This window comes from Pyxicephalus adspersus, chromosome 3 (genome assembly GCF_032062135.1).
Source record: "Pyxicephalus adspersus chromosome 3, UCB_Pads_2.0, whole genome shotgun sequence".
Lineage (NCBI taxonomy): Eukaryota > Metazoa > Chordata > Amphibia > Anura > Pyxicephalidae > Pyxicephalus > Pyxicephalus adspersus.
In genome coordinates, this window is record NC_092860.1 from 118,734,148 (window position 1) to 118,761,300 (window position 27,153).

At 37.7% G+C, this 27,153-nt stretch overlaps 1 protein-coding gene across 2 annotated transcripts in view; it reads left to right on the forward strand.

The window, feature by feature from the left end:
* The first annotated feature begins 1,322 nt into the window (after window positions 1-1,322).
* Window positions 1,323-27,153, forward strand: part of FAM149A (family with sequence similarity 149 member A) — a 46,403-nt gene continuing 20,572 nt past the window's right edge. The window contains exon 1 of one of the 2 annotated variants that reach the window (XM_072406151.1): window positions 1,323-2,324. In XM_072406151.1, coding sequence (XP_072262252.1) covers window positions 1,711-2,324 — 614 coding nt within the window. In that variant the 5' untranslated portion in view covers window positions 1,323-1,710. Of the gene's footprint in view, window positions 2,325-21,570; window positions 21,794-27,153 lie in introns of those variants that run through there. The other variant, XM_072406152.1, reaches the window with a different exon arrangement.

Here is a 27,153-nt window from a genome sequence, read left to right on the forward strand (position 1 = left end):
ACAACCTGTACCCCATAACAAATAAATCTTACTGGCTTTACACCGGCAGTAATATGGTAAAAATACTTCTACCCCATGGTGCTGGAAAGGCCATTACAGTTGTCACCCATCAGACCTGGGCTATGCTATCCATACCAAGTCAGAGCCTAAAAAATTGTTGTTGAAACTGGTGCATTGCAGATTAGTCACACTTTTTGATTTGTTTTTAGTTTATTTCATTATATACAATGTTTTTGGAGCAGAAGCAGACTTTGTCAACCCTTTTACCCTTAAGGAACCCTTAAAATAATTTTCAAGTCTTGGGGAACCCCTACTAAAACCAATATTTTGGGGGTCAGTTGCAAAAAGGCCCTTTAAAAGGTAGGCAGTTGAAATTTATAATTGCTATAAACATCATTGGAGTCATTCAGCTTGCTCATAGTTCTGCCCCCAGAATAAACCTCTGGCAACCTCTGAAGGAACACTGTGGTTCCGTGGAACTCTGGTTGAGAATAGCCGATCCAGAGTATCATAGAAATATGAAAACTGTTAATGGCATGTCTTAAAATAGTAGTTGATTGGCTGTCATGAGGATACTTTAATACTTTAATTTTTGCTTTAATACTTTGAACAAAGTATAGCAATAGAGAATTCTATGCTACATATTTGTGCTGAGTCTGCACAATTAGCAAACTAACATGAAAGGTATACTTTTTTATTCCACATAATTTTTAAATAATTAAATTATATTAATAAAGTATATTAATCTGGTTTATTTTGTGTTCTAGGTCATCACTGCAGAAATTGGATTTTTATGTAAAAACAATTTAGTAAAAGTTGTTTGTAGGCTTATTAAATCATATAGTGCAGTTAAATTTAGAATTGTATTCTATGCTAACTTTCAGAACCACATTCCAGTCATCACTTAATGTTAGTTGCTTTGCCGGTGGTCCAGTATTATTCAGTATAAATCTGTTCATGTCTGCCCCTATGTGCATAGTGTATTCCTAACACATTAGGAAATGACAATGTGCACCAGGGTGCATTGCTCCATCATCCTACCAATCAGCTTTCAGATCAGTAAAATAAGAGTAAATGCAGTTAATTTATATTTGCATAAAATAAATTATCTTTACTATTTCATTATTACAGTAAGCCTGTACATTACTTCTGTCTTTGTCAGCACTTTGGTTGGCTCTGTGAGTACAATACTGTGACTAATCTGTTTTCTTCCTTGTCTCTCAGGGTGAAAGCTTCCAAGCCTCTGAGCTGAAAGGGCCCAATTACAAGTCTCTCCCTTTTTTGTTTATCTTAGCAACCACCCTCCCCTTCCACTCTTATGTCAGCTGCTCCAAGCCACTGAATCAAGACATAAACAGGCAGCTTTCTCCTTTCCCTTGGGATTCCGCATATGCAATGTTCTTACAGTACAAGCTTTGTAGTAAGTGGAGCTGTACATCTGTGGATTTTGCTTTGTAGACGTTTGAATAGCTGGAGCGAAAGATATCAGAACGGAAAGATTCAATATATTGCTTTGTTGCAATTGCAAGGATTTAGGTTTCTTGTAACAGTATTTACTTTCAGATAATAACTTTTTATTCCATCTATGACTGTAACGTATTGCTGGTGGGGATGAACAGGACTTTGCAGAACTTTGTTACCATTTCTCTTATTTTACTTATCTGTATCTGAAATACAGATTGTTATATTTGTTCTGCTAGCAGCAAAGACATGAAGGTAGCAGTATTGGATTTGGGAACTGTCTTTGCTAAGTTTTTTAAATCATCAGTGTCTCCTTTAACTTCTGGGCCAAGCAATAATCCTTTTTCCCAAGGTTCCAGCCCTGTACATTCTTCAGGATTTACTGCCTCTTCTTTGGCTTCAAAAACGCCTTTCCTTTTACTTTCTGCACCGCCTTCTCCTTTGCATATCCTTAGTACATCGGCTTCTTCCCTTTCTCGAGTTCCCTCTGGAAAATCCACTACTCAAAGTCCCCAAACAAATGGGATTTCGGCACCAAGTAGCCCATCGCATTCAACAAAGCCCCAGGCTTTAAACCCAACTGGTACCAGTGTGGCACCACTTCAGCAAGTCCAAGAAGAACAATGGACAGGGCCTCAACCTGCCACCTCATCTCCAGTACCACAGACTACTATTCTGGTACGTCCAGCTCCCACAAATAGCAATCCAGTAATAACCACAACCCAATCTAACTACTCCAGTCGATCTCCAAGACATATTCCAGAGTCTTCTGTTTCCGGTTGGAACACCAAGTCCATGCTCTTTACCCTGCCTGATATTGGAGAAGAGAGTACTGAATATGAAGACAGCCATCATAGTCAAGGGTAAGTAATATTGATACAAGTAGCTTAGATATAAATTATTTTGCAAGAAGAACAGTACCCCAAATTTTGCCACAGTATAGCGAATGTAAAATGCACTTATAATAATGTACAAATGCTTTTAAAGTTTTGAATCCAATTGCTGCTGTTTATCTGTTGGAGATACCTTAAAATAAAGGGAAAGTAAAAAACAACATCAGAAGTGAGGATAGTATATGCCTTTTTATGCTGGAAAATGTATGCAGAATATTAAACAAAGGCTGTCCCCATCAACTTCAACTTTAAGTATTTGGACTGGAGATGTTTATAGCAGATTAGATTATAAACTGGTGCTTTAAAAATAAACTCTTCCATGTTTAACCCATACACTTTATGCTGCACCACTCTGAACCAATTCATTATGATTTACTGTATATAAGCATTGCATTGTAAGAAATAAGTCCAATTAGCCTACTGACAGTATGAAGTGTTTCAAGATTGTGTTTTGTTGTGTATGTTTTATTTTCAAGCACTGGACAATAGAATATAATGTCTAAAAGTAACCTTGGCAAGCATAAAAAATGTAAGCCAACAATCTGCAAGTAAACTGATCATTCTGGAATATTTATTGTGACATTAATGTATTATTCCCCATTCAGGATGCATTATGGTTTAATTACTATGTCAGACCTCTGGGAATTACTGAGTATTCATGCATGCACCTAGTTTCAGCTGGTACATTCTATTCTGTATCTTTCAGCAGCACCCGCTGTTACAAGGAACTTGTACAATAGTTTCCAAACACCTGATGACAGGTGATATCACACTCCAACAAGGCGGCTGTTTGTTCAGTTAGTGGTGTTATTTGTACAGGGGATATGCTTGTAAATATATAATATTTGTTCCTGAAGGCCTTTTAGACTCAGTACTCATCTGTCCATCACAACCATTTCATAGTTTGAACAAGTCTTAATGTATCCGTTTTTTGTATATTGGATGCAAATGTGAAAATATGTATAGCATGCAAAGTTATGTTTTGTTTTACCGAATCCATTTTATATTTTACGTAAAGTATGTCCTTTATTAAAGCAGAAAATGTGATCTCCAACCTTATATGAATGTATGCTTATATGTGAACTAGTCAAATCCATTTTTAACATAGTCATTGACAATATACACATTAAAATATATATGTGTTTTAGTTTAATGGATATCCTTTACTTCAAAAAGCATGAATTCAAGCCCAAGCAAAAATAAAAATACGTGGATTCTACCACTTCACAGGAGAAAATAAAAACATAAAAACTAGTGTATTCTTACCTACTGGAAGAGAAATATTATAACAGGTTATATAGTTTTTATAATATGATTTATTAGTATATTAATAATAAAAATATATATTAGGCTTCTTTATCTTTTTAATCCAGATGAACCCTTGAAATGTTTTAAGGTCTCAGAAACCCCTGCTAACATTTTCACCTATAGCTTATATTGTGTAGGAAACGTCAGTAGGTTCTAGATATAAAATAAATAAAATACCACAAATGATTCTCCCATTGTTTATGAGAGGAGAGATTGCCCCTTTCATTATGGGCCAGCAGAATAAATGCCATCCCTTCATTGGTCGTCAATGGGAAGAACCCTCTGTACATTGGTGATGAGTGGGAAAATGCCATCCTTACAGACAGCTGATACAATCACTGGTCCTATGCCATTGTCTTTATTAAGTGGCATGGGCCCTGAAACTATGAAGGTACCAGCAAGTTCAAGGTCTGTCAGGAAGCATTTCAGGAATCCCAAGCCACCAGTGAGCGAACACTGGGGTCCTTGTTGCCCTGGTTGGAAAAGACTGATTTAGAATTATATAGGGTGCTTTTTGATTCTTATGAATCATTGCATATTGTATATTGATTTTAACAGTAGTTCTGGCCATTCTCCACCCATTATTGCTGACAAATTCATAAAGGTCATACAAGGCTTACCATGATCTCTGCACGTTATTTTTTTTTAAAAGGATGTAGAAACTTTAAATATTTGACATAACATGATGGTATATGTTTATTGAAATGCCACGTAAGTAGTAGCAGCAATAGAAACTAAAATATGGGCTAGAATAAAAACCAAGATAAAAGCACAGAAAATGAATGTAGTATTGACACACAAAAAAAACAGTAAACCCACACCGTAATCTACATGTAAATAAATATTATGTAAGTTTTGTAGTTACCTCGCACATATATAGAATGCTTTGTATGCCATTTTTACACTACAATGGGGATTTTCTATTATACTACCTTTTTCTAAATATTAAATTAGATATTGAATTCTAGGCTTTAGCACAGTAAAACAAGAGAATTAAATAATATTTTTTGTAAAGAAAAACTCTCCCCAATGGGGACACCCTGCAAAAAAACATAAGCAAAATTATAGCTCTACTCTACCCAAAATAAAAAGAATAAAATATTTAGCTAGGGTTGAACATTAAGATGTAATTTAAGTAAAAAATTCACTCTAATAGATATTATAGATCAATATTTCTTCACAGAACAAATCATTTTTTAAAAGCAATTCTCTAAAATAATTAAACTAACTTACTCTCCCTTTCCCTTGCCTCATAATTGTGTTCTGGATTTGGCTCCTTTTAATTCTTTCATGTAAAGAGAACCCTAAGAGGTATATTTTTTATATGCTGAATAAAAAAACACGGGAGGACTTGTCCTGACATATCAACTGACATTAAGCAAAAATGCTTTTTTTCTCACTTGTACAGCTCTCGTAAACAGTATATGACCTAATTATGCAAAATGGCTGCTACCATCACTAATGTACCGTGAAATAGGGAAATTTTGTTTTTTACATAAGATGAAATTATCTTGCAAAAAATAGGAGTAAGGATAATTGTATGAGCAATAAGTAGTTTGGAGTTGTATTGTATGTTATGCCTGACTATTTACACTTGAAGGGAAACTTACGTTAACTTTTGTTAAAGTCAAGCCTTGAAAGTCATACGGAGAATCACACTCTACCTTCCAGATTTTTTGTTTTAAATATAGTTATTGCTGTATAGTAGCAATCAATTCTAGTATTAAAACCCAACAAATTCCAAAACCCAGTAAATTCCAACAATAAAAGTAATTTGGCATTTTGGGAATTCCAGTTGGACACCTACATGAAAACACATAAGCAGGTAATCTTATTCCCATCCAAAATAGGCTTCTTGCTGTCTAACGCAGGGCAAGAGACATACACAGATCATGACCATGTAATGGAAAACATAGTTGAACATAGTAACACAAGGCAGTATCAAACAACAGCATAATATCCGTAAATTAAGGTAATTTTCAGTGCATTTTTAGACTCAACACAGTAGCATTGTGTTCATGAACTTTAACGATGTAGACAGGTGTACGTCACACACACTGTCCCTCTTCCCCTGCTACAGCTACATCTACCTGTGATGCTGTTCAGAAGCTTAATTCAGATTCACAGTGTAAAAATAATTCGCATGAAATGAAATACAACTGCTGCACAGGATGCCATTCTAATAATACAATAAAAGTTCTAGTGTATTTCAGACTCTATTTAATGAAACTGTACTCTGTCCTTCTTTCCTTCTTACTTACAGCATTCTTTGTGTTTCTCTAAATGAATTTGCCCCATTTTTAAACTTCCAGGGTTCATCCCTAAACTGGATTCAGACTTTCTTAAACCTGCAGTCTCAAATTCTAAGGCTTTGAATCATCAAACTTCTCCATTCACAGAAACAAAGCAGGTTTGTCCACTTTCACCCATCCTATTCAAAAGTCTCCCAATGCTCCCTTTTCAGTCCACATTAGAACTTTATAGACTCTGAAAATCTGACCCCCTGAAGACCTCAAATTTTTTCCATACTTGTAAATAACTTGCCATCCTGTGCACAAAATGTATAATTTAAGTGTCATTAAGTGACAACTTTCAGAGTTATAATGAATACTTTTTATCTATAATATTGGTTGTTTTAAAACCAACATTGGTCAAAGCAACAAAACTTTTTTTGTGCTTTGTTTCATGTTTTTATTTCCAGAGTAGATTCTTTGGTGTCCCCAGAAATTATATATAATAACAAAAGCAAGAGAGAAACAAAACCTCCTTGCAATTTTTGTACATGGGGTTTAGTTCTGCTGAATCAGTAGGTCCATAATGGAAATATTATTTCATTTGTTGATACAGATGTGCGTCATATGTTTTTGTACTAGGTTCTATTTTTTGTTTTTGTTGCTTTGTTCATTCAACAGTATACTACTGATTTAAAGAATAATTAGACATTTTAATGTGCTTAATTAAAGTATATAATACTTTATATAAAGTATACTTATTGTCTATGCTAAACACAAGAAAAGAAGCACATAAAAAATGGAAAAGTGTCAGTGTTGTCAATGGCAATACTGTGTATTTGTTTTTGTCATTTTAATTAAGTGGTTGCTGTACATGCAACTTTTCTCTATAAATAAACTCATTTTTTTCCTTGGCCTTTCTATGTGTCATATATTTGGGAGCTCTAATTTCTCAGATAAAGTCACAGTGTAAGGCTACAAGCATGTCCATCTGTTCCTAGCTATAAAGAGATCCATGTTCTGTCAATTATTTAGATATTTTTTATAACTGAGCTTTAAAAATAGAACCCTCACTGACCACTTGAGCTTAAGGCACTGTGGAGCAATTCATCCCCAAAGTCCACAGCAAGCACAGAGAGGTGAATCTCTCAGCAGCTTAGATCCTCCTGCCATAGCTCCTGTCCAGAGTTTATGCCAGAGATCAGAAGGCTGGTGAATCACTGATTGGAAGGGGAGCAGACAGATCTGAGTTTCTTACTCACTTCTGGTAGGGGAGAGCAGAATGAGCTGAGCTTCTGAATCACTGTTGGGACTAGATGGAATTGGTGAGTCATTGCTGGGTATGGAAAGCAGGTTGATCTAAGCTTCTAAGTCACTGCTGGGAGGTTTTAGGCTGTGAAGCTGGCATGCCAAGACTAAATAGAGAATGGGGCACAAGAAGAGCTGAGCTGCTGAGCAATTCCTCAAAAAGCAAATATGGTGATCTGAGCTGCTTTGAGAGAGAGAGAGCAGTGAAAGCTAAGCTACTGAGTCACTGCTGGGAGAAGGAAGCAGAGGAAGCTGAGCTGCAAGGAGAGGGACTGGAGTGCTTCAGCTGTAAACTTTGAGGATGAATTGTTCATCGGTGCCTGTGGCTACAAAGATCACTAAATATATATTTTTTAAGCTCATTTACTTTTTGTTAGGAATATGTAAATGCTTTAATATCCATAGCCAGGAACAGCTTTTTTTCAGGGTTGATGAATGATGGCCAGTCACAATGAGCATCATCACCATAGGACAAAAATAGATGAAAATAGATTTTTAGTCAGCATTTTCCCCTGCCCTTCTGGCCATTCCATTCACTTGCCTAATCACCACCAACATGCTCTTTAACTTGTAATTCAGATGAGGGCTTTTGGCTGTGATCTGCTCATACTTATAGCCACCTTGTAAAACAAAAAGGTTGTGAAGCAACAACTGCTGCACCTTTCATTAAACAAAGAAGGTAGAAATGTTGTATCCATCAAAATATTCCTTCTGTAGTCTTTAAAGCTTTTTACTGTAGACAACAAAGTAAAACAAGAAAGCTTGTTTTAATCGTTCTTAGAAGTTAAGCACCATTCTATCATGCTACATTAACCAAGAAATGGCAAACAAATCACCCAACACCCTTGGAACTAACAACTTTTTTAAGCTTGCAAACATTCTTTGTTTAAGATATTAACCTTTAAGTTAAGAACCTTTAAAAGAAAAACTGACAAAGTTCCTTTTGCCTTGCAAGTGCTTCTACGCGTCATTTTAAAAACTAATATGCTTTATCTTGCTGTCACATAAGAAGATTTTAAAGAGTGAAATGGATCTTGTCTAAGAATATACTCAGGGCCGGGCCAAAGAAAAGGCAATGGACTTGAATATTTAATTATTCTTCTTCTTAGAAATAGAAACAACTTAGCTAATTAAAAAGAAGTTAAAGGAGTGGTATAGTCTTTCCTTTGGTATCTTGTTCCTTTGTTCGTGTCTTTTACTTTTCTGGGAATACAATACAGGCATTTGCAGCATGAATAAAATATTGGTCTGGCAGAGGTTATACAAAAAGGAAATTAGTACATGCTAATGATCTGGCAAAGGTAAGAGGGAATAAAAAAAACAAAAGTTACAGGTTTCTTCTATTTCAAAAATAAATTTGGATGGAAATACAGCAAAGGTGACCCATAAGTGGTACTGATTTTTTCTTTAGCAGCTACTCCACCTAAAAAAAATTTAAAGTATGGCTGGACACTGTAGTGATAAACCTTTGGTAAATTGCTTTTTACCTCTTAAGATAAGTTTTACATAGAGATTCACAATAGAGAATCAAATCATGTAAATGTAGCATTATCAAGTCCAGCTAACCTATAAATCTGGCAGTATAAGATAGATGGCGCACATAAATTTACTGAGCAATACAATCATATGACACATGACATACATGGCAAAGGTTGTGGTGGTGGAACATTAACAATTAAAATCTAGGTAACAATGACCTACTCGAAGAAGTAAGGCTATACCAGCTTACAGAGAAGTCCCAATGATAAGACTGCACAGCGTCACGTTAACACCTGCTAACATATACTACTTTTGACATGAGAAAAGGATGACATTGACATTAAACGTGACACTGACAGCAAAAGAGTTTTCCGCATAGCTTATGTTACACACACCTTTGGTGCTAACAACAACTGTAGAGGAGCTCAAGCCTGTGTCACGCAAAGCATGTTTTAACAAATCCTCCTGGTGTACCCCAGAAATTGGTCAATTTTGGAAGTTTGGTTGATCCCAATAATAATAAATATTGTCATGATTTTATAATTCCTACTTCCAAAAGAGTTCAATTGAATGACATGGACAATGGATTCTTCCAGTGAGTATATGAGGCATTCTTTTAAATGTACCTTGTATTGTACCACAGTTAGGGGACAAAATTGTTCTTGGTAGCCAGAGTTGCTAGGTACCGAGAGACACCTTTTTATGTGGATGGGCATTAGTAGCACAGATTTCACTTTATAGACACTAGGACTACAGGACTATGTAAGTCTATTGGGAGTCATTGCCTAGATAAAAAAATAATCACAAGTTCAGTACATGTATTTAGAATCTTATTTTATTGACCTTTACATATGAAAGCCTGACACTTTAGTTGAAATGTTAAATGTTAAGTTTCACCTGAAATTTCAAAGTAGCAGCCTAGCAAGAAGCCACTTTACCTTGCACACTCAGAAGCTGGAAGACTGCGTGTGAGGTCAGGTTGCCAACCAGCTCCTATTAACCTCTGACCCTCCATTTGCTTGGTCTGTAGACTCCCACACTTCTCTACTGGTATATTAAAGGTGTTAATTATTTAAACCTAAAAGACTAAATCTAAAAAGAATAGTAATGGATGTGAATATGGAGTGAATCTGAGCCGTTCACTTAGCTTTGTAGTAATATAGACGTTTAATGCAATGGTCTATAAGCCAAATTTAGGCCTCTCTGTCCAGGAAAAAACCCTGTGTTATGCCAGAGTCAGTCAATTAAAACTGAGCAAACAGTAGTCATGTGGAGCAAATTTGCACTTTGCTCACACTCATATTTTTTTGTGCATTAAGGTGCTGTGTTATGGTAGTAAATTTTTGAATGGCCTGGCAGAGCACCTCAGTACAAGAAAAACAAAAATACACAGAATGCTGCTTTGCCAGCTATTATATGTGTGCATTGGGTTTTCTATTCTAAATAAATGTACTGTGTGATAACATTTATTATGACACACCCATAGGAAAAGCTAAATTTCTGCAGGTTCTTTCTCTTTTGTTGATTTACAAACACACATACTGAGGCAGTCTGTGTAGTCTAGGGATGGTGAAGAAGAAAGGGAGATATGGTTGGAGTGTAAGATTTACTATCCATACACAACTCATGATCTAGAAGGGTAATTATCTGAATGTAAATCACTGCCAGGTTCTCCCTAATTATGCTTCGCTCCTCTGAAAACCACACTAAACTTTAGTTTGCCCTCATGGATAGCTTGACCAAATGCCCGCCCGTGGCTTCTAGCCTCCTAGGGTAGCCCAACTTCTGACAGTCCTGGAGTCAAACAGCCCCATGATTCTGTCCTTTAAAGAATAATCAGTTGGGCTTCCTTCTCCATGTGAGTGGCTAATCCCTATTCCAGAGGAACCTAGGCCCCCCTGCTGGCTAGGCTCTGGTTATACTGGGCTACACGGGCACCTCTGGTTACAAAACCAAGGATGAACTCCCCCTCTCTGCAGATCTCCGGATATTTATCCCTTGGTAAAGACCCACTCCAATGGGTGCCAATCCCAGCCAATGGGATAAACGTACCTCACTTGTGATTGGTCACTGCTTCAGTCATGTACAGAGAAATCCTCTAGGCAACAGGAGAAATCAGCCAATTGTCAGGCTAGGACAATTCCCAGATACATCAATCTTCAATGAAATAACTACAATATATGTAAAAGAATCTTCTAGATTCAAGTTACTGACACTTCCTCATCTATGGGGTCCCTACGCTATCATTGAATTAGCAGAGAAAAACAAGCTTTTTGTGACACTACAAGTGGTGATCAGACTCTAGGGTTAGATGAATGACTGCACAAGGATCTATTGTCCTATAGTAGATAATGATTGGGTCTCAGGGTATATTAGGTCTTCCACATTGATGCACAATATTGCACTCACATTCCAGAGTATAATACCTCCATTGTCCAAGCATAGGATGGTGTTTACCAAGTGGTTTATGAAATCGTTTTACCAATGAGAAGAATCAGGGCTGTTTTGTTGTGTAAAGCTTTGACAAACAGTGTTATCTGGTTTCCTTGGAGGGCGTGCAATAGGAATAGTCATGTATCTCAGAATAGAGAGAATAGGAGGCCCATTGCTTATTACACTTAGCCTTACATGTGATAACAATGTCATATCAAATGCCACACAACAATTTTTTTGTTGGTAGGGGAACAATCAACACAATGATCATTCTAGTGATAAGAAACAAAGGAATTGTCTTGTTTATTATTGGTTTTCAAGTTTCCTGGCTGGAGTTTTAAAAGATTTGTATCCTTTGGTTTTATTATTTAGCCTCATTGCTGCCTCTTTTGAACTTTCTATTGAGCTCAACTTGACAATTAGCAACAATTAGAAACACTGGCCTTAAATATCAGTGGGCTGCATTTATGGTCTGTCCGTCTTAAGCTATGTACACACGTCCAATGTTTCTTGCCCGATAATCAGCCCAGGGCCGATATGGAAGGAGAATCTGGTGTGTATAGTGCCCGTCATCTAACAGCCGAACGACCGTCCTGGCGGTTCCACGGACGATGGCCGACGAGCGATCCTAATGCAAGGGAAGGGGGAGAGCGCGCAGCAGGGTGCCGCTCTGTCGGGCTCCCCCTCCCCTCTAAGAGCACTTTACCTACCAGGTAATGAAAGGTGTTGTTTTCTATTTCACAGGCTGAAAATGTCACTGGTTATATTAATGACCGAGACACTGGCAGCAAATTTAGGGTTTATGATCACTATAGACTTCATTTACCCAAAACAATTGTTTGTATTTGTTTTTGGAAAAAACCTAGAGCAGTGTTTCTGGACTTTGTAACTCTTAAAATATCTTTCAGGTCTTCATGAAACCCTACTATATTTAGTAAATCCACAGCTCATAGAACATTAGCTTGGCGGTCAATGGAAAGTATTCCTGTTATAATATAGACAGCTAAAAAAATCATTGGTGTTGCTTAAAGGGACACAAAGGATGAAGGGTACAAAATGTCTATTGTTTAAGGAAGCAACCCTAACAACCTCTGGATAAACCTTAGGGTTTTACAGATGTACCCCAATGTGGTTTAGGAGGTTTTTCGTGGTCCAACATGTTGATGCGGGACACTTAAAATGTGTAATAAGTGGCAGAGAGTTTAGGATTTAATTATTGCTTTGTGTTTTTTTTTTTTTTTTTACCTGTGACAATGCTGCCTTTGTTTGTTTGATACTGAAAGTCAATAAAGTGGAACTAAACTAAAAAAAAATAAACAAAACCAAAAAAACAACCACCTTTACTTCTGCAGATGCCTTCTTCTTTCTTCCTTCGTTTTGTGTCGGTCACCTGATCTCACACTGCAAAGGTGCAAGGTCAGGTGGCATAGCCTGCGACTGGCATTTTTTCCCCCCATTGAAGAAAAAGCTCCTTCTGCCCATGACAACAAAAAACAGTATCAAATTCAAGTCCTAAACCTACATTAAGTACAATATGTGGTAGCTTGGATTATTTGAACAATAAAATTGTAAACATATAAATGCGGGATAATGGAGGTTACCATAGGAAAATCTGCTATATATAATTATCAGTTTAGTTTCAGTTATCCCACATTTTTGGTGAACATATATATATGTTTTGCTCTAAATTATCTATCCAGCCTCCAAATTATTCCATTTGTTATTAAAAAAAACACTTGTTAGTTTAACTAATCAGCTTATGCATATTCATTTTTTTTACTGTCTTCAAACTGGGAGTATAGCAGAGGTGTGTCATTTGCGGACATATTTTTATTTCTAAAAAGTGGCTCAAAAGTAGAGAGGTAAAAAAAAACAAAAAAAACATTGGTCCAGCTCCCTGCTAAATTGTCATTATCATATCTAGCTGTTGTGCCTGGAGGAACACGGAGTCCTATTTATTTATACCTATACCTTTAGGACAGCCATGTGTGCAAAGAGGATATCAGCCTTAGGGCAAGCTTCCATGAATATTTCCAAAGGCCTCCATAAATTGTAGTTTGCTCCTTTGACCTTGGAAGGTAAGGCCATTAATGTGAAAAGAAAGAAGGAGGAGTAAGGAACAGAGATTATTAGACTGGACCTAATTAACAAGAGGAACAATAGCATTCTGTACCTGTTTTTTATTTTAGCCAATCACTACTTGCATTCAGTGAAGGCTGGCAATATCCTCACAAATATTCTAATTCCTGGACCCAGGCTTTCTAGCATGTAGTATTTTCTCTGCTTGCAAACTGAAGGGAGCAAATGTATTTCTCTGCTCACGTTTTTGGAGTAAAGTATGTTTGCCGGTCAACAAAATAGTAATTTTATTAAAAACATTTATAAAAGTCATAAATGTTAATATATTCATAAAGTTGTTCTAGAAACAATTGTCTAAGGTAGATGCCTTTCATTTTAGGAGATTTCCTGTAAAGGGGCATATCCCTAATGGCAAAGGGACAACAAATAATTAAAAATGAAAAATAAAAGGCTTTAGCTATACACACACTTGAAATATTACTCTTGAGTACAGGATGCCAGAGACTAACAGACTTCCGAATTCAACCCATAAAAAGCCCCCCCATCCAATACCATAACAGAACACTTTTTTGGTTAAAAAAAAAAATGTCAGCAGGCCTTTTATTAACAAAAACATTTTTCAAATGTAACATTTAACAACAATAATAGCATAAATAACAATTTAGATAACTTAAATAACGATTTATTAACATGAAATAACCTTAAATAACAATGACAATAATAGCAAATTAAAAATCCCTTTCTAACCCATAAACACTGCCCTTACCCTTTCTGGTTGCTGGTCCTGCAAGGCCCACACTACCCCCTGGGACCTGTGCCAAAATGAACACTATGCTCCCAGCCGCCTTAACACCCAGCTCTGGAATGATATCCCCGATTACAAACTCCGTTACAACCTCCACTCCTCCTCACACACAACACACAAATTGTTTATTTGTATAGTTTGTAATTAACTGGTATTACCATAAACCATAAATATCATGCTGCAGCAGACCCATCAGATATAATATATAATGCATGATAGAAAAAAAATATGTGGAAAAGGTTTTTTTTCATGTAAAAAAATTGAAAAAAGGCTCCATCTCCCACACATACTACAAAGCAGTCAGGTTGTTTGGGATTAATAAAAAAGTTTCACAGCAACACTTTCAGACATTCATGCTCCTCTTCAAGCTGTAGCATAGCATACCTTTATATGTAGCAGGAATACGCGTGTAAATCCTATCTGGTTACTTGTAGCTGCTAGAACAATGATCTGAATCAGCATGTAAATCTGGGGACTGCCATTGACTTAATTTAGTATACAAGAATAATGAGTCTGCAGTTGTAAAATTAAAGCAATTAAACAAATAGAATGAGGTTGTTTTTTCCAACAAACCTAATGCTTAGCACATGATGTATTACTTAAAAAGTATGTTTTTTAATGTTCATGGATATCCCTTAAAACAATTACATCAATTCCCAGTGCAATGCAGCCTAAAAATCTGATACAGAGTTTAAATGAGCATTCTTTTTTAAAGTATATCTAAACCCAAAACCCTTTTTACTTTTTTAAATAAATAGGGAGGGTTTAATGTACTGTCACACTACCTCTTGGTTGTCACAGGAAAATGTGTCCCTGCTGGAGGGTTTCTCTTCAACCCCTATTCTGATGGCAACTCAACGTTCTGGGTTTAACCTTAACTTCCTGTAAAGCTACGTACACATGTCAAACTTTTCTCGCCTGATAATCAGCTCAGGGCAGATCTCAGGGGAGAATCTGGTGTGTGTACAGCCCGCATCGCTCATCGTCCGTGTATCCGTCGTGGCGACGAGTGATCCTAATGCAAGGAAAGGGGGAGAGCGCACAGCAGGGTGCTGCTTCGTTGCTCTATCCCTCCCCTCTGCATAGAGCAGAATGGTGCTCTATGTACAGCACTCGTTCATGCATCGTGCGGTTCTTATCGTTGGAAAGGATTGTGAAAGATCCTTTCCAACTACAAGAATTGCACGTGTGTATGCGGCTTTAGATTTGTGATCCAGCAATAACAGAGAGTATATTACCCTAAAATAAAAGCAACAAACTCCTGGCAGTGATTTGACCTAAATCTAACAAAATGTTTTGTCTTTATTTAATCTTTAACTTCAGCATAAGTATTTGTATTAGAGTAACCAAAACCAGCCTCATGTATTACTACATATATCATGTGAGGCCTTCACAATTGTAAATTAAGAAATAGAATGAGATTTTTAATTTAGCACTTGACATAAAATGTAGAAAAATTGTAATTCATTCATGATATCCTTATAGCATAAAACTCAATGAAACATAGGGGTTGGAGAGGCATCTGTGTATACACTGTGCAGTACTGCCAACCTGTGTTCATATGGGGAATTACACCTACATGAACTATTGATTTTCTGTGTATGAAGAGAGAAACTTGTCATCCCCAAAAACAGCATTGTTTTGTTTTCTTGTTTAAGTTAAAAAAATACAAGTTTTCACACTAGGCAAAATTCAGAGTCTATTTGCATGGCTGTCAAGCTTTTCTTGTCCATGTTATTTGGCAGAAGTGGGTCTGCTATGACAGTTCAACCCACAAAACATGTTTGTAACTTTTTTTTATTTTTTTATTATTACTTTTTACTACTACCCAACACATTTTATAAAGGAGCATTAGTGGTCTCAGTGTAGACTTTTCTATTTAATAGTTATATGGAGTCAGTCAAGCATGATTTTTTTGTTCACTTCCCTTGGGGAAAACCCAGGGCCTTCTTAACCTTAGTGAGAATGGGCTCACAATGCCCACTGATGCAATTGTCGCACCAGACCCTGGATCATATCTAGGCCTGGGAAAGACTCCATAAGAGTGTGGGTGTTATATGCTGGCGAACAGGAAAAGTATGCATAAATTGTTAATTGCTTTTAGGTATATGTAGTAACCTCCCCTGATTCATAACTAGGAACTCTTTGTAGGTATCTATATCAGAGCCCCCTGCTTAAGAATGATTTGTATCCAGATACATGATTCTTAATGTCCAACAGATGCTGTGTGGTACATCATTCCTAAATTTCCTGCATTTGCAGCCAGGTAAATTATTACTAATTGTCAGCAAGTGCAGTCAGGTAAATCAATGCCAAAGTCCTAGCATGTATAGCCTGGTCAATCAAGCCAAATGTTCAATGTGTGCCAACGTAGACATCAATTTCAATATCCAGTATGTGAAGCCAGGTACATAATTCCCATTTCCCAATAGTTGCAGTCATGCACATTCTTCCTAATGCCTAATATGTGCAGCCAGGTACATGAATTCCAGAGCCGAGTATATGTAGCCAGGTTCATGTCCAGCATGTGTTGCCCCTGTTGTCATGATGGTTCCAAGACCTCTCGCAGGAATTTTAGTATGGTACAGGTCAGCAATTTTCATAATTGGTAAGTGCACAGTGGAGGCTGCCATGTTGTTCCTTTCTGGGTTGCCTAATTCACTCCTGGTACATGGGTTCCCTACAACAGCACAGGTGTTCTGGCTCTGGTATTCTATGTGAGACTATGAGAAATTACACCTGCAATGGTCACTTTGGGATGGTAAACATGGAGTTAAAATATTGCTACATTGTCATTGAAATGGGAATGATGTACCTGGCTGCACATATTAAGAATAAAGGGAGGTGTGGACTTGCTGAACCCACCAGAAATACAGGAGAAACTCAGAAGCAACCCAGCCTGGCAGTCTGCTTGTTGTAGCACAACTTCCCACTCCTGAGGTCTGTGACCCTGGCCAACCCCTAGGTACACCTGTAAACCACCATAATCATCTAATCACTAGACCAGTGATCTTAGCAATCAAGCTGTATGTACTTGAAAGCAATTTAGAGTTAGGAGTGACATATTTATCTCACTTCGAGTAAAGCCCTTTAATTTGAGTAAATATAGGGTGTATACCTGGTCACTGTGATTTACAGTCTAAGGTGGAGAATAGTCACATTTTAAAGCCAACGGTTGCCAAGACAGATAGTTAATTGGACCCACAGTACTTATAGCTTTTACTTTTAAAGTCTTACCCTCACAGCAATTGCACGGTATGAATAAATTTGACTGAGCACTCCAAAAGGCAGAAGTTTGACCCAATGCACTCAGCAGTCAGTAAATGAGCTGGTTTACACAGCACATCATTACCACTGAAATACAAGCCTGTGTCAGACCGCTTGTGCTAAGGTGTGTGGCTGTTACTTATCTGTGTATTTGCAGTAACAGAAAAGCCATTGTAACACATTTCTGTGTATTTGTAGACATTTCCCAGCGATTTGTGTAACCTGGGTGTAATCTCCTTTTCTAGTACAAAACTGCAGATTTTTGTTGCTCTTGTTTTTTGTCCACTGAAAAAAACAAAACAAAAAAAAAACTTGTATATGCAATATTTCATTTTCTAGAGACAGTTCAGATATCATTATAACCCAATTCTGCAGCTGATAATAATTCAGTGCATCATAGCATCCGATTAGTACTTTGCCTATAGGGATATTATCAGAACAGCTCTGAAAAGGAATACTACAGAGATTCAATGATTATTCCCACGGGTGCCCATATGTTCCAGACATGCCCTTCTGATAGCAATAGACATATTCTCAAATATGGTTTCATAAGCATGTCTGAGCATGCATGTTTACCAATTTAAATGAGAAGGGGAGAGCAGAAAGACATTTTAATACAGAATTTTTTGGAGGATTTTAGGAATCCTCAATTATGAGTAAATATAATTCTGTCCAGTCCTCCTGGTACAATAGTAGATGCAAAAATGCAGCATGACTCCAGGATCACACTTCCCCGTATCTTTTACTTACTGTCAGCATTTGGAGTATGGCTTCTATTCCAAAAATATGAGGTCCACTTACCTACCATAAACTGTAGCAAAAGACCTATATATATTATGATCTAATTTTCCATTCCTTCTATACTCACCTACATTCTTAGGTAGTACCTGTGTAGGAGAGACCACATGGGCATGTAGGACCATGAATCCAGCATTTAATAAACCTACATGTTATGTATACATAAAACTGAATTCCTGAAAACACTAACAATTTCTGATATATGTGTATGCTAAACATTTTTTTAATTTTGCACAAAGGTGACTTTTAGGTTTAAAAACGTAGTTAGGTCTTGACTGTAATGCACCTAATGTTGGAACAATCATGCTGATTCTTGTTGACTCCTAAATGTAATCTTTGGTTTATCTGGGACATGATCTTTTACCTTTTGATCTATCCTTCAAACAAGCAGTGTTAGGCTGCATTGGACTGAATTGGCCAACAAAATCCCAACACAAGAACACGGCACTTTGCTTAAGTTCACACACAATAGTAACCGCTGAAGTTTAGTGTAGCATGTTCTAACACGCTGTAATACATGGTAACATGCAACAGCACATAATAGTAACATTGAAAGTTTGAAAAACATAGAAAGCAGTGCCATGGGTGTTAACGCATTGCAACACAGCAGACCAATGTGCATGCATTATGCACACAATGTACAAAATGTGGTGCAAATAAATCCTGAGGATAATCCAAATATTTTCTATATAGTTACTAATAATTTATATTGATTGTTGAATTGTAAAAGTGGGACCCACTAATGACTGCCTTCTGATAGTGTTAGAGGTTGGTCACTGGTCATTCAGATCTTCCTAGGAGGAGGAGAAGAAGGCCACATGCTCCATTATATCCATTTTCCAATAGATCTGATGGATCAGCAGAACTTTGGGGGAATGTAATAAACATGAGTGTCAATGGATGTGGGCTTGTTCTTTGCTACTTGTTACTATGCCCTGAAAGGTGAAATATTATATACAATACACTGTATGGCCAAAAACTCAAAATGGTAAAATATCTTTGTTTTGTTTTGTTGGCTGAGAAATTAAAGTAATATTATTGTAATGCTGTTTTATGTTTGTTTTGTGAACATCTGTGCTGTTTCTCATGGGAATGCTACAGAATATTGTACCAATTAGTACATCCTGTACACATTTGTCTCCAGTGTATTATCACCAACGGAACTGAAGGTTAGATTTTCAGGAAATATGCAAAATCTGATTATGTAAATTTAGATGATCACATCTCTATAGAATTACTTTATTTAATAAAGTGAAACACACAACACGTGCAGTTGTTATTAATAAAAATAAAATGAATCTATAAACATGATTCTAATACATCAGCACATGGTGAGATCTGAACTATGGGACTGGCTGTGGTCCAGAAGGAGTTAGAAAACTCAGCTATGGCACCATAATATTACTAGATAAACTAATTGGACATCATGGGAAACAAATGATGCCCTAATGGGTCAAGACTGGCCGGAAATAATGTTTTTTAATGAGTCATTACACACTGATGTACTCACATGTACTCTACAGAATTCATGCTATGGCAACATAAAAATGCTCCTAAAGTGCATTTTTTTGTATGTTTTACTGTTTTCTGACTGTTACTGTCATTTACTGTGAATTACGTGCTTAGTGTAAAAACTCTGATAGTAGGCTGGGGTTTCTATGTGGAGCAAGATGGCTGAATTAAATGAACTTATACCTGGCTTGTGTCTGGCTTTAGTACTTTCTAAATCACTTATCTAGAACAGGTATCCTAGCAAAACCAGAGAAAAGGCCGAATCAATCAATCTGCCGGGATTGGACCGGCAGTGTGCTAATAACGAGTACCAATAATAGAAAGTGTAGTGCTGATGCTGTAATGTAGAGGTATTGGTGAGGCTGTAATGACAGCCGGGATAAAGAAATGGTGGTGGTATTTCTCATACTGTAATGTATGGGATGGTATTGATACTGTAATGTGGATGCTAATGCTCATACTGTAAATCCTGAAGAATGGGGTGGGGGTACTGTTGATATTGTAATGTTGCGTTATTGCTAATACTATAATGTTAAATATAGATTTCAAATGAGCTAAAATCAAAAAAGAGATTCAAAGCCCTATTCAACACAAAACCTATAAAGAAATGTTAAACAGCAATACAACAAAGTAAGGCTATAATAAAGTAAATGTGTAGGCTAACATTGCTAGGGAAACCCCAAGCAGTTAAATAACTTATCAGCTCACATACTAATCTGCAGTAGACAAAAATAGCTCATCCTACTATTTCTTGCAAAGATAATGAAGAGTGTCAGCAGGGTGCCTCCCTCATCACCAATGTTCCAGCATAGAGATACGTCTGCCATAGTGAAGCCTGGAAATATCTACAATGATCAGTGATGTCAGAAGTTAGGATTAGCTATAATTACCATTCATGGTAGGGCTGGGATTAGCTACAAGGGCCATTTATAGTAGAGATTAGGATTAGATACAATGGCTAGTGATGGTATAGGTGGAGATAATCCACACTGACCAGTCATGGCAGGGGTTGAATGTGACTACATTAGGCAGTCATGGCATAGGCTGGGATTAGCTACAAATGGCCGAAACAAGGATGAGCTACCATAACCAATTATAGCCGAGGCTGTGCCTAATTTGCAGTCATGGCACGGATTGTGATTGGCTACAATGTCCGGTGATTGCAGAGGCTAGGATAGGCTACAATAAAATAAAACAATCGTTTTAAGTAAAGGTATATGGATTGCTAAAAAATGTCTATGGTGTGTAATGTGTTAGGAGTGAGCTCTGTAGGCTGTGTCTCATAGGAGCTCACAATCTAATGTCCCTACCATAGTTATATGTCATTAATACAGTCTAAAGATCAATGTGGGGGAAGCCAGTTAACAAAACTGCATGTTTTTGGAATGTGGGGGGAAACCCAGGCAAACACAGAGAGAACCTGCAAACTCCATGCAGATAGGGACCATCATGCTGCACCAGGTAAATAGGTTTTGGAATTTGGGACCAATGCTTGTTATGCAGTAAGGAATGACAAGAAATAGAGGAGTGCTGTTAGGTATTATGATGAGGACTTGTACCTGTCCCAAGATCCAGAACAGGGGGTAAATTGGGGCACAAAGGTAGAAGATCCAGCTCCACCAGGTGAGAGTTCATAGGCTATACATGATCATGCCAGGGGTATGTTATGCGCACGTGCCAGGGTTAACACAACCCTGCGCATCCTTTGCTGCCTGCTCATGTGCACTGCGCATGTACAAATCTGTCATTGCGACCACCATGCGAAAAGGGGAAATATTGTTATATCTATAAAAACCTTTTTTGTGATTTGCAAGGCTTTCAATTCATAGATTTCCCTCCTTCTCTTAAAGAATGGCAGCAAATCTTCTGATATGTGAGTGATGTGCTTGGTACAGATGAATGGACGAACCGGGCACAGCTCTGTTATCACAACCGGGAGCTCCTAAGCCCCGCCCTCCTCCAATCACTGATCGCCGCCCGGGTATGGGCGGTCCCGGGAGTCCGGCGCTGTCACCGGTCCCTCCTGTACCGCCTGTACCAGACTGCCGGGCGAGATTATTGTTCCTGGAAGGAAATGAATAATTCTTCCTGCTCTGCCCGAACCTGGCTGTTCCGATGCAAAAAGCCGCAATCCGAACCTCATCCACCGGCAGACTGAAGCCCGGGACTCACCAGCACCGCCACAACCCCAGCCCCCACACCGAGCTTGTGGTCATCGGGTGAGTGCGGGCATAGAGCGGGCATCAGCTATGGCACAGAGTGCAGGCATGCCACACACAGGTCACTGCATGGAAGGCTTGGTATGGGCAGATGCCATGGCATACAGGGATCCGGACTGCAGGCATGGCATACAGAGAATAATGCATGGAAGGCTTGGTATGGGCTGATGCCATGGCATACAGGGATCAGGACTGCAGGCATGGCACAGGCACTGCATACAAGGATCACAACATGCATATTGTGGGCAGTGGTTTTTCCATGTGGAAATGATTGTCTCTGAGAACACTGTTTTCAGGAGCAGATCCTGAGCCTGGGCATACAAAGATTGGTGCATACATGGGGTGGGCAGGAGCTATGGCATATTTATATTACTACGCTCTGTGCTGGCTCTGGGATCAGAGATTGTAGCAGCACATCTTGTGCCTGGGCACTGAGCTTGTGCTTGTTAAATAAGTGATCCTATAGAGAGGGCATGACATAAAGATTATACAGATGGCATGGACAATAGCCATGGCATATAGATACCCTATGTCCTGGGCTGCATGAACTCAAGACATGGGGTAGTAACATCTATATGCTGGGGTTATTGCCCATGCCATCTGTGTATTAATCTTTATATGTCATGCCCGCTAGGCTGTAGGAGCTCAGGACTACCCTATGTCCTGGGCTGTAGGAGCTTCTTACAACATCACATTCTGAACATGAATACTAAACTTGTCATTACTGAGTGAGTGCATCCCAAACATGAGCAAGTCATACAGAATTAGTGCCCCATAGTATGGGCATGGTTTAATACGGTTTAAGTGCATGCATAGAGTGGGCAGTGGTCAAGGCATATTGGGTTTACTACATTCTGCTGGGTTCTGCAGTCATAGTGTGGGCATGACATTTAAAGATTGGTGCACCCATTGCCCAACCATGGCATAAAGATTACTGCACCCATAGTGTGGGCATGGTTTATAAAGAGTAGTGCCTGCATAGTGTGGACAGTGAAGCTGGTACATATAGAAATTACTGCCATCTGTGCTGGATTTTGACGAAAGAGACCTTTCAAGCCCAACATTTTAAACCTGAGCACTTTATGGTCATTGGGTTAAGTGCAATCATAGTGCGGGCAGTGAGCATGGCATATTGGGCAATGTGAATGTCATTTCTTTTATCCATGTGCACTTTTTCCTGTGTCCAGGACTTTAGAAACCCCTAAAAGGATCCTGTCTGGACATGACCTATATATATATATATTTATATATAAATATATATATATACACAAGTTATTCAGTGTTCCTGTGAGTTGCACTCCCCAATCTCCATGCACCCCTCATGATTCTTGTACCCTCTGTACTCCTCACCTCCTTTGGACTGGCAAACAAGCATTTCCCCCTGTGGCTATCTCTATGCTTCTCCTTGGAAATATAAAAGCAGCCATACCAAGGATTTCATCAATACTTGAGCTGTGCTGATCAGTGGAGGTACAAGAAGAAGTTACGGCAAATACTTTTGTTTGTTAATTCACACCAAAGCTTTGTATTAGTGCAGCTTACTAAAATGCATTGCACCGCATGTCAAAGAGTCTGAAAGTAATGTAAAAGAAATGGAGATAGAAAAATCCACTACAAAGCATTTAAAAAATGCATTTCTCCCAAGAGTACAATGCCGTGCACTAAAAAGGCATGTTAATGTGCATGACTTTTCTTTGCTTCAAAACTATAAAAATGCCATATGCCTAAGTCAATGTGATTAGTTGCTTTTCAGAAGCCCCCTAAGGGCAGGTATAGTGCTTATATTCTTTCTTCTACAGACATTAATGCTCCGTTCAGACTTGTGAGTGAAACCCCCATGGCTGGCTGCTACCAGGCACATAGCAAACTGCACCGCAGGTCAAAGTGTTCTCATACATTGCAGTTGTTTTTGCAGTAGCAGTTTAGTTTATTCTCCTGAGGAAGAAATGCAACAGCATGGCCAGAAGCAACATGCCGCTTTCAGGAACTGGGCCACAACCCAACCGCAAACACAACCACATGCAAACGCTTGCACAATGCGTTTCCCAAATACTCCCACACAGCTGAATAGGAGCAGCTGGTATTTGCATTTTCACAATGCAGTTATTTACACTTCTGCACACCTCCCAACTTTACAAGTTGGTAGAAAGGGACACCTTGTCACATAAAAGACATACAGCGTCCTCCAAAATTTGCGTTGCTGAATTTCACTGAAGATTGGGGTTGCTTTAAAGGAGCATGGGTAAAACGAGTTTAACACTACATATTGTATACACTGTGAAGTCTGCAGTTCTTGTACCCAAAAATGAATTCATGATTACTGTGCTATGAGTAAGAGTGTCAGTTACATAAACATAAAGGGAGACCTAACTCTTTGGGGCATATTTATAAACTATTTTAGTTCCACTTATAAGGTGTTATATAGATGTGAGAATTTTCAGATATTTTGGTTGAACAGCTGGTGTCATTATAAATTCGTCCACTAGGTGCTGTCTTCAGTCACAATTAACAAAATTATATTTCATTTTAAATGAAAAATAGCACAGCATCTCCTAGTGGAAGAATTAAGAATGACACCAACTAATCAACTGCCCATGTCTACATCATATCCTTATACATTGGCATATATGTAGTTGACTGCTAATTTGCCCTTCACAGTTTGTACAGAACAATTAAACACTGAACAAATCACTATGCAAACTGTTTATAAATATACTTGTTTTGTCTGAAACTATCTAAAAGGAAAACTTGTTTAGTTGCAATTTACACAGCAATGAATAACTGTTGATAAGATAATCACTTTGATCAAGACATAATAAACATCATATGAAGTGTAGCTGTGCAGGCTATGTAACATGAAAGTGAACAGCTATAGCCGGAAGAAGTGCCAAGAGATGCTTCTGACTAAAACTAGCTGGGGTTTAAAATCCCCCTGGATATAAAGCTTATTATTTATAATTTCAAAAATGTTTGGAATTAAGTTCTAGTTAACCATGAAACCCTCTAAGTCCCTCCTGCAGTGAGCACACATATCATGCTGCCTCATATTCTTACTGGTTGTGTGTTTGTATTTTGGTTACTTGTATTTGTCTGGCTTTTCTGACGTTTTGGTTTTAATTCTTTTGGGTTGCAGGATGGAACTCAATTCACAAGACAATAAATATTTATTAATTCAATCTTTGTTATATTTCATGTAGAATATTACTACAATAGACATGACATTGAAAATCACTGCTTAGCATTATTGTCTCTGTCTCTATTGGAAGAAGTTGTCTCACTTCCTTTACCAGTGACAACTTGTACTAGGAGATGAACCAAAGGGAATTCTCACTAACTGGCATACAGAAGCAATAAAAACTCTAATTGTCACCAGAAAAAAGTGAGAGGTATCTTCCTAAAAGATAATAAAAGGAAATTGATAATTAAACCCACTGCCACCAAAATGTGAGATATGATTTCTTTAAATCGAACTGAGTACTTGAGTAACACATTGATTATATATCTAACTGTAATGTAACTAGACTTTTCCAAATGCAGGATATCTAACTCCGGATTAAAGAGCTCTCTGGAAGGTGTGGCACTAAAAGCAGATTAAATGATTATACCAACTAACATTGTCTTCATGAATTTTACATCACAATGGAATATTGCGTTTCATCCTCAAGGTGTTATTTAATACGACTTTTTATCGTACTATTCAAACATGAACATCTGGATAATTTAGGGCCTTTCGGTTGTAACCTTTGATGGCTTTGAGATTGTTCGTTCTTTCTTAATTAAATGCCTAATATAGCCTTCATCTATTATTGACACTTTCAGGGAGTCTGATGTTCAGCCATAACACAAAACGCCTCTTTCTTACTGTAAGTAACCCTTTCCATGGGAACTAGCTCATAACATTAGATACTTCTGAACAATATGAAATGGAAGGTGTATAGATGTAGACATTTAATCCATATCAGTGTACCAAATACACATCGTACAGAGTCAGGTATGTATGGAATCATCAGTGTTTGCCAAACAAGCTGTAACTTGGACCTGGGAAAAGTTTTAATTGCGGGAAAGCTTCTATCTGGCTCTGCTGATAGATTTTGTCATTTTTGCACTTACCATAATAATATAACTATAAACTTTCAGTAGTAAATTTAGAAGTCCCTAAGGGAGCAAATAAGTAAGCTCATAGTTACAGTCAAAGTTGCCTATATACACTAATATAAACCTTGATTTTTCTTTTTTGACCAAAAATGCCATTGGAAAAAGAATCTGGGTTTATACTAAGACACCTAAGACACCACAGATCAGAGCTGTCACAGACAAGATGTTTTTAACACTTTACATGAGGACACAGTTCCATCTACTGGATTTCTTGCCTGTGTTGCAGAAAGTTTTTCAAAGAGTAAGACTGTTCTAGTGACAGGTGTCTAATAGGAATATCCCTTTGCCTTGGAAGAGATATGCCCTACTATGTCCACATTCATGAAACCTTAGGAACTGGAAGTGCCTAGCAGTCAAATTTTAGATGTAAATCATAGGTAATGTGGACAAATTTATATTATTAATCAGAAATGTTGTATATACAATTGTTCTACTTGGAAAGCCAATACCATACCTATGTGTAGCAATCACATTTATTTTGTACATAGAAATATTGAGTGGCAGAAAAACAAAGCTGGGGAGTTCTGATTTCTTCTCCCTGATTTATTGTTAGCTTGGCAAGGGCTCTTTTTGGTAGGATTTTCAAGGACACATGTGTGAGCAGTTAATAATTGAAATGGTCTAAATCGATAAGCTTTTTGTTAATGATTGAGCTACAGCAGTCAGATCTGCAATTTATGTGCTAAAAAGTAGTGTTTCCTAGAATGAACAGACGCGATTATAGTTGTACTAGACCTGCTGTGTATTTCAATGCAAAATAAACCAACATGAATGGTCGGACGATGTTGATGATGTAGAAAAAAACGGAATGAAAAAATATTTAGAAAGTTTTAGGGCAGTTTGAGAAACTTTTAGAACTAAATGGTAGGCATTTAGACATGTAGACTACTACTTGTTGATTACTATGAGGTTGATAAGCACCAACTGCACTGCTTCACACCTGAACCTTGTATTCTGCCTTTCTAATCATGGTCTTCTAGTTGGCTGCAGTATGGGTGTTCACAGATGTATCCTGTGCCCCCCAGTAGGGATTTCTTTACTGAGTTTTATGTTAATTTACAGTAAATGTAACGGTAAAGCAAAATAAATATTTTTGGAAACCTCTTTTTGTGTGACTAAGTGTGACTAAGGATTGTACATTATGCCAGACCAGTTATTGGGTTTGCTGACCTTCAGTACTGACAGCTCATGTTTGCTGATGCTCC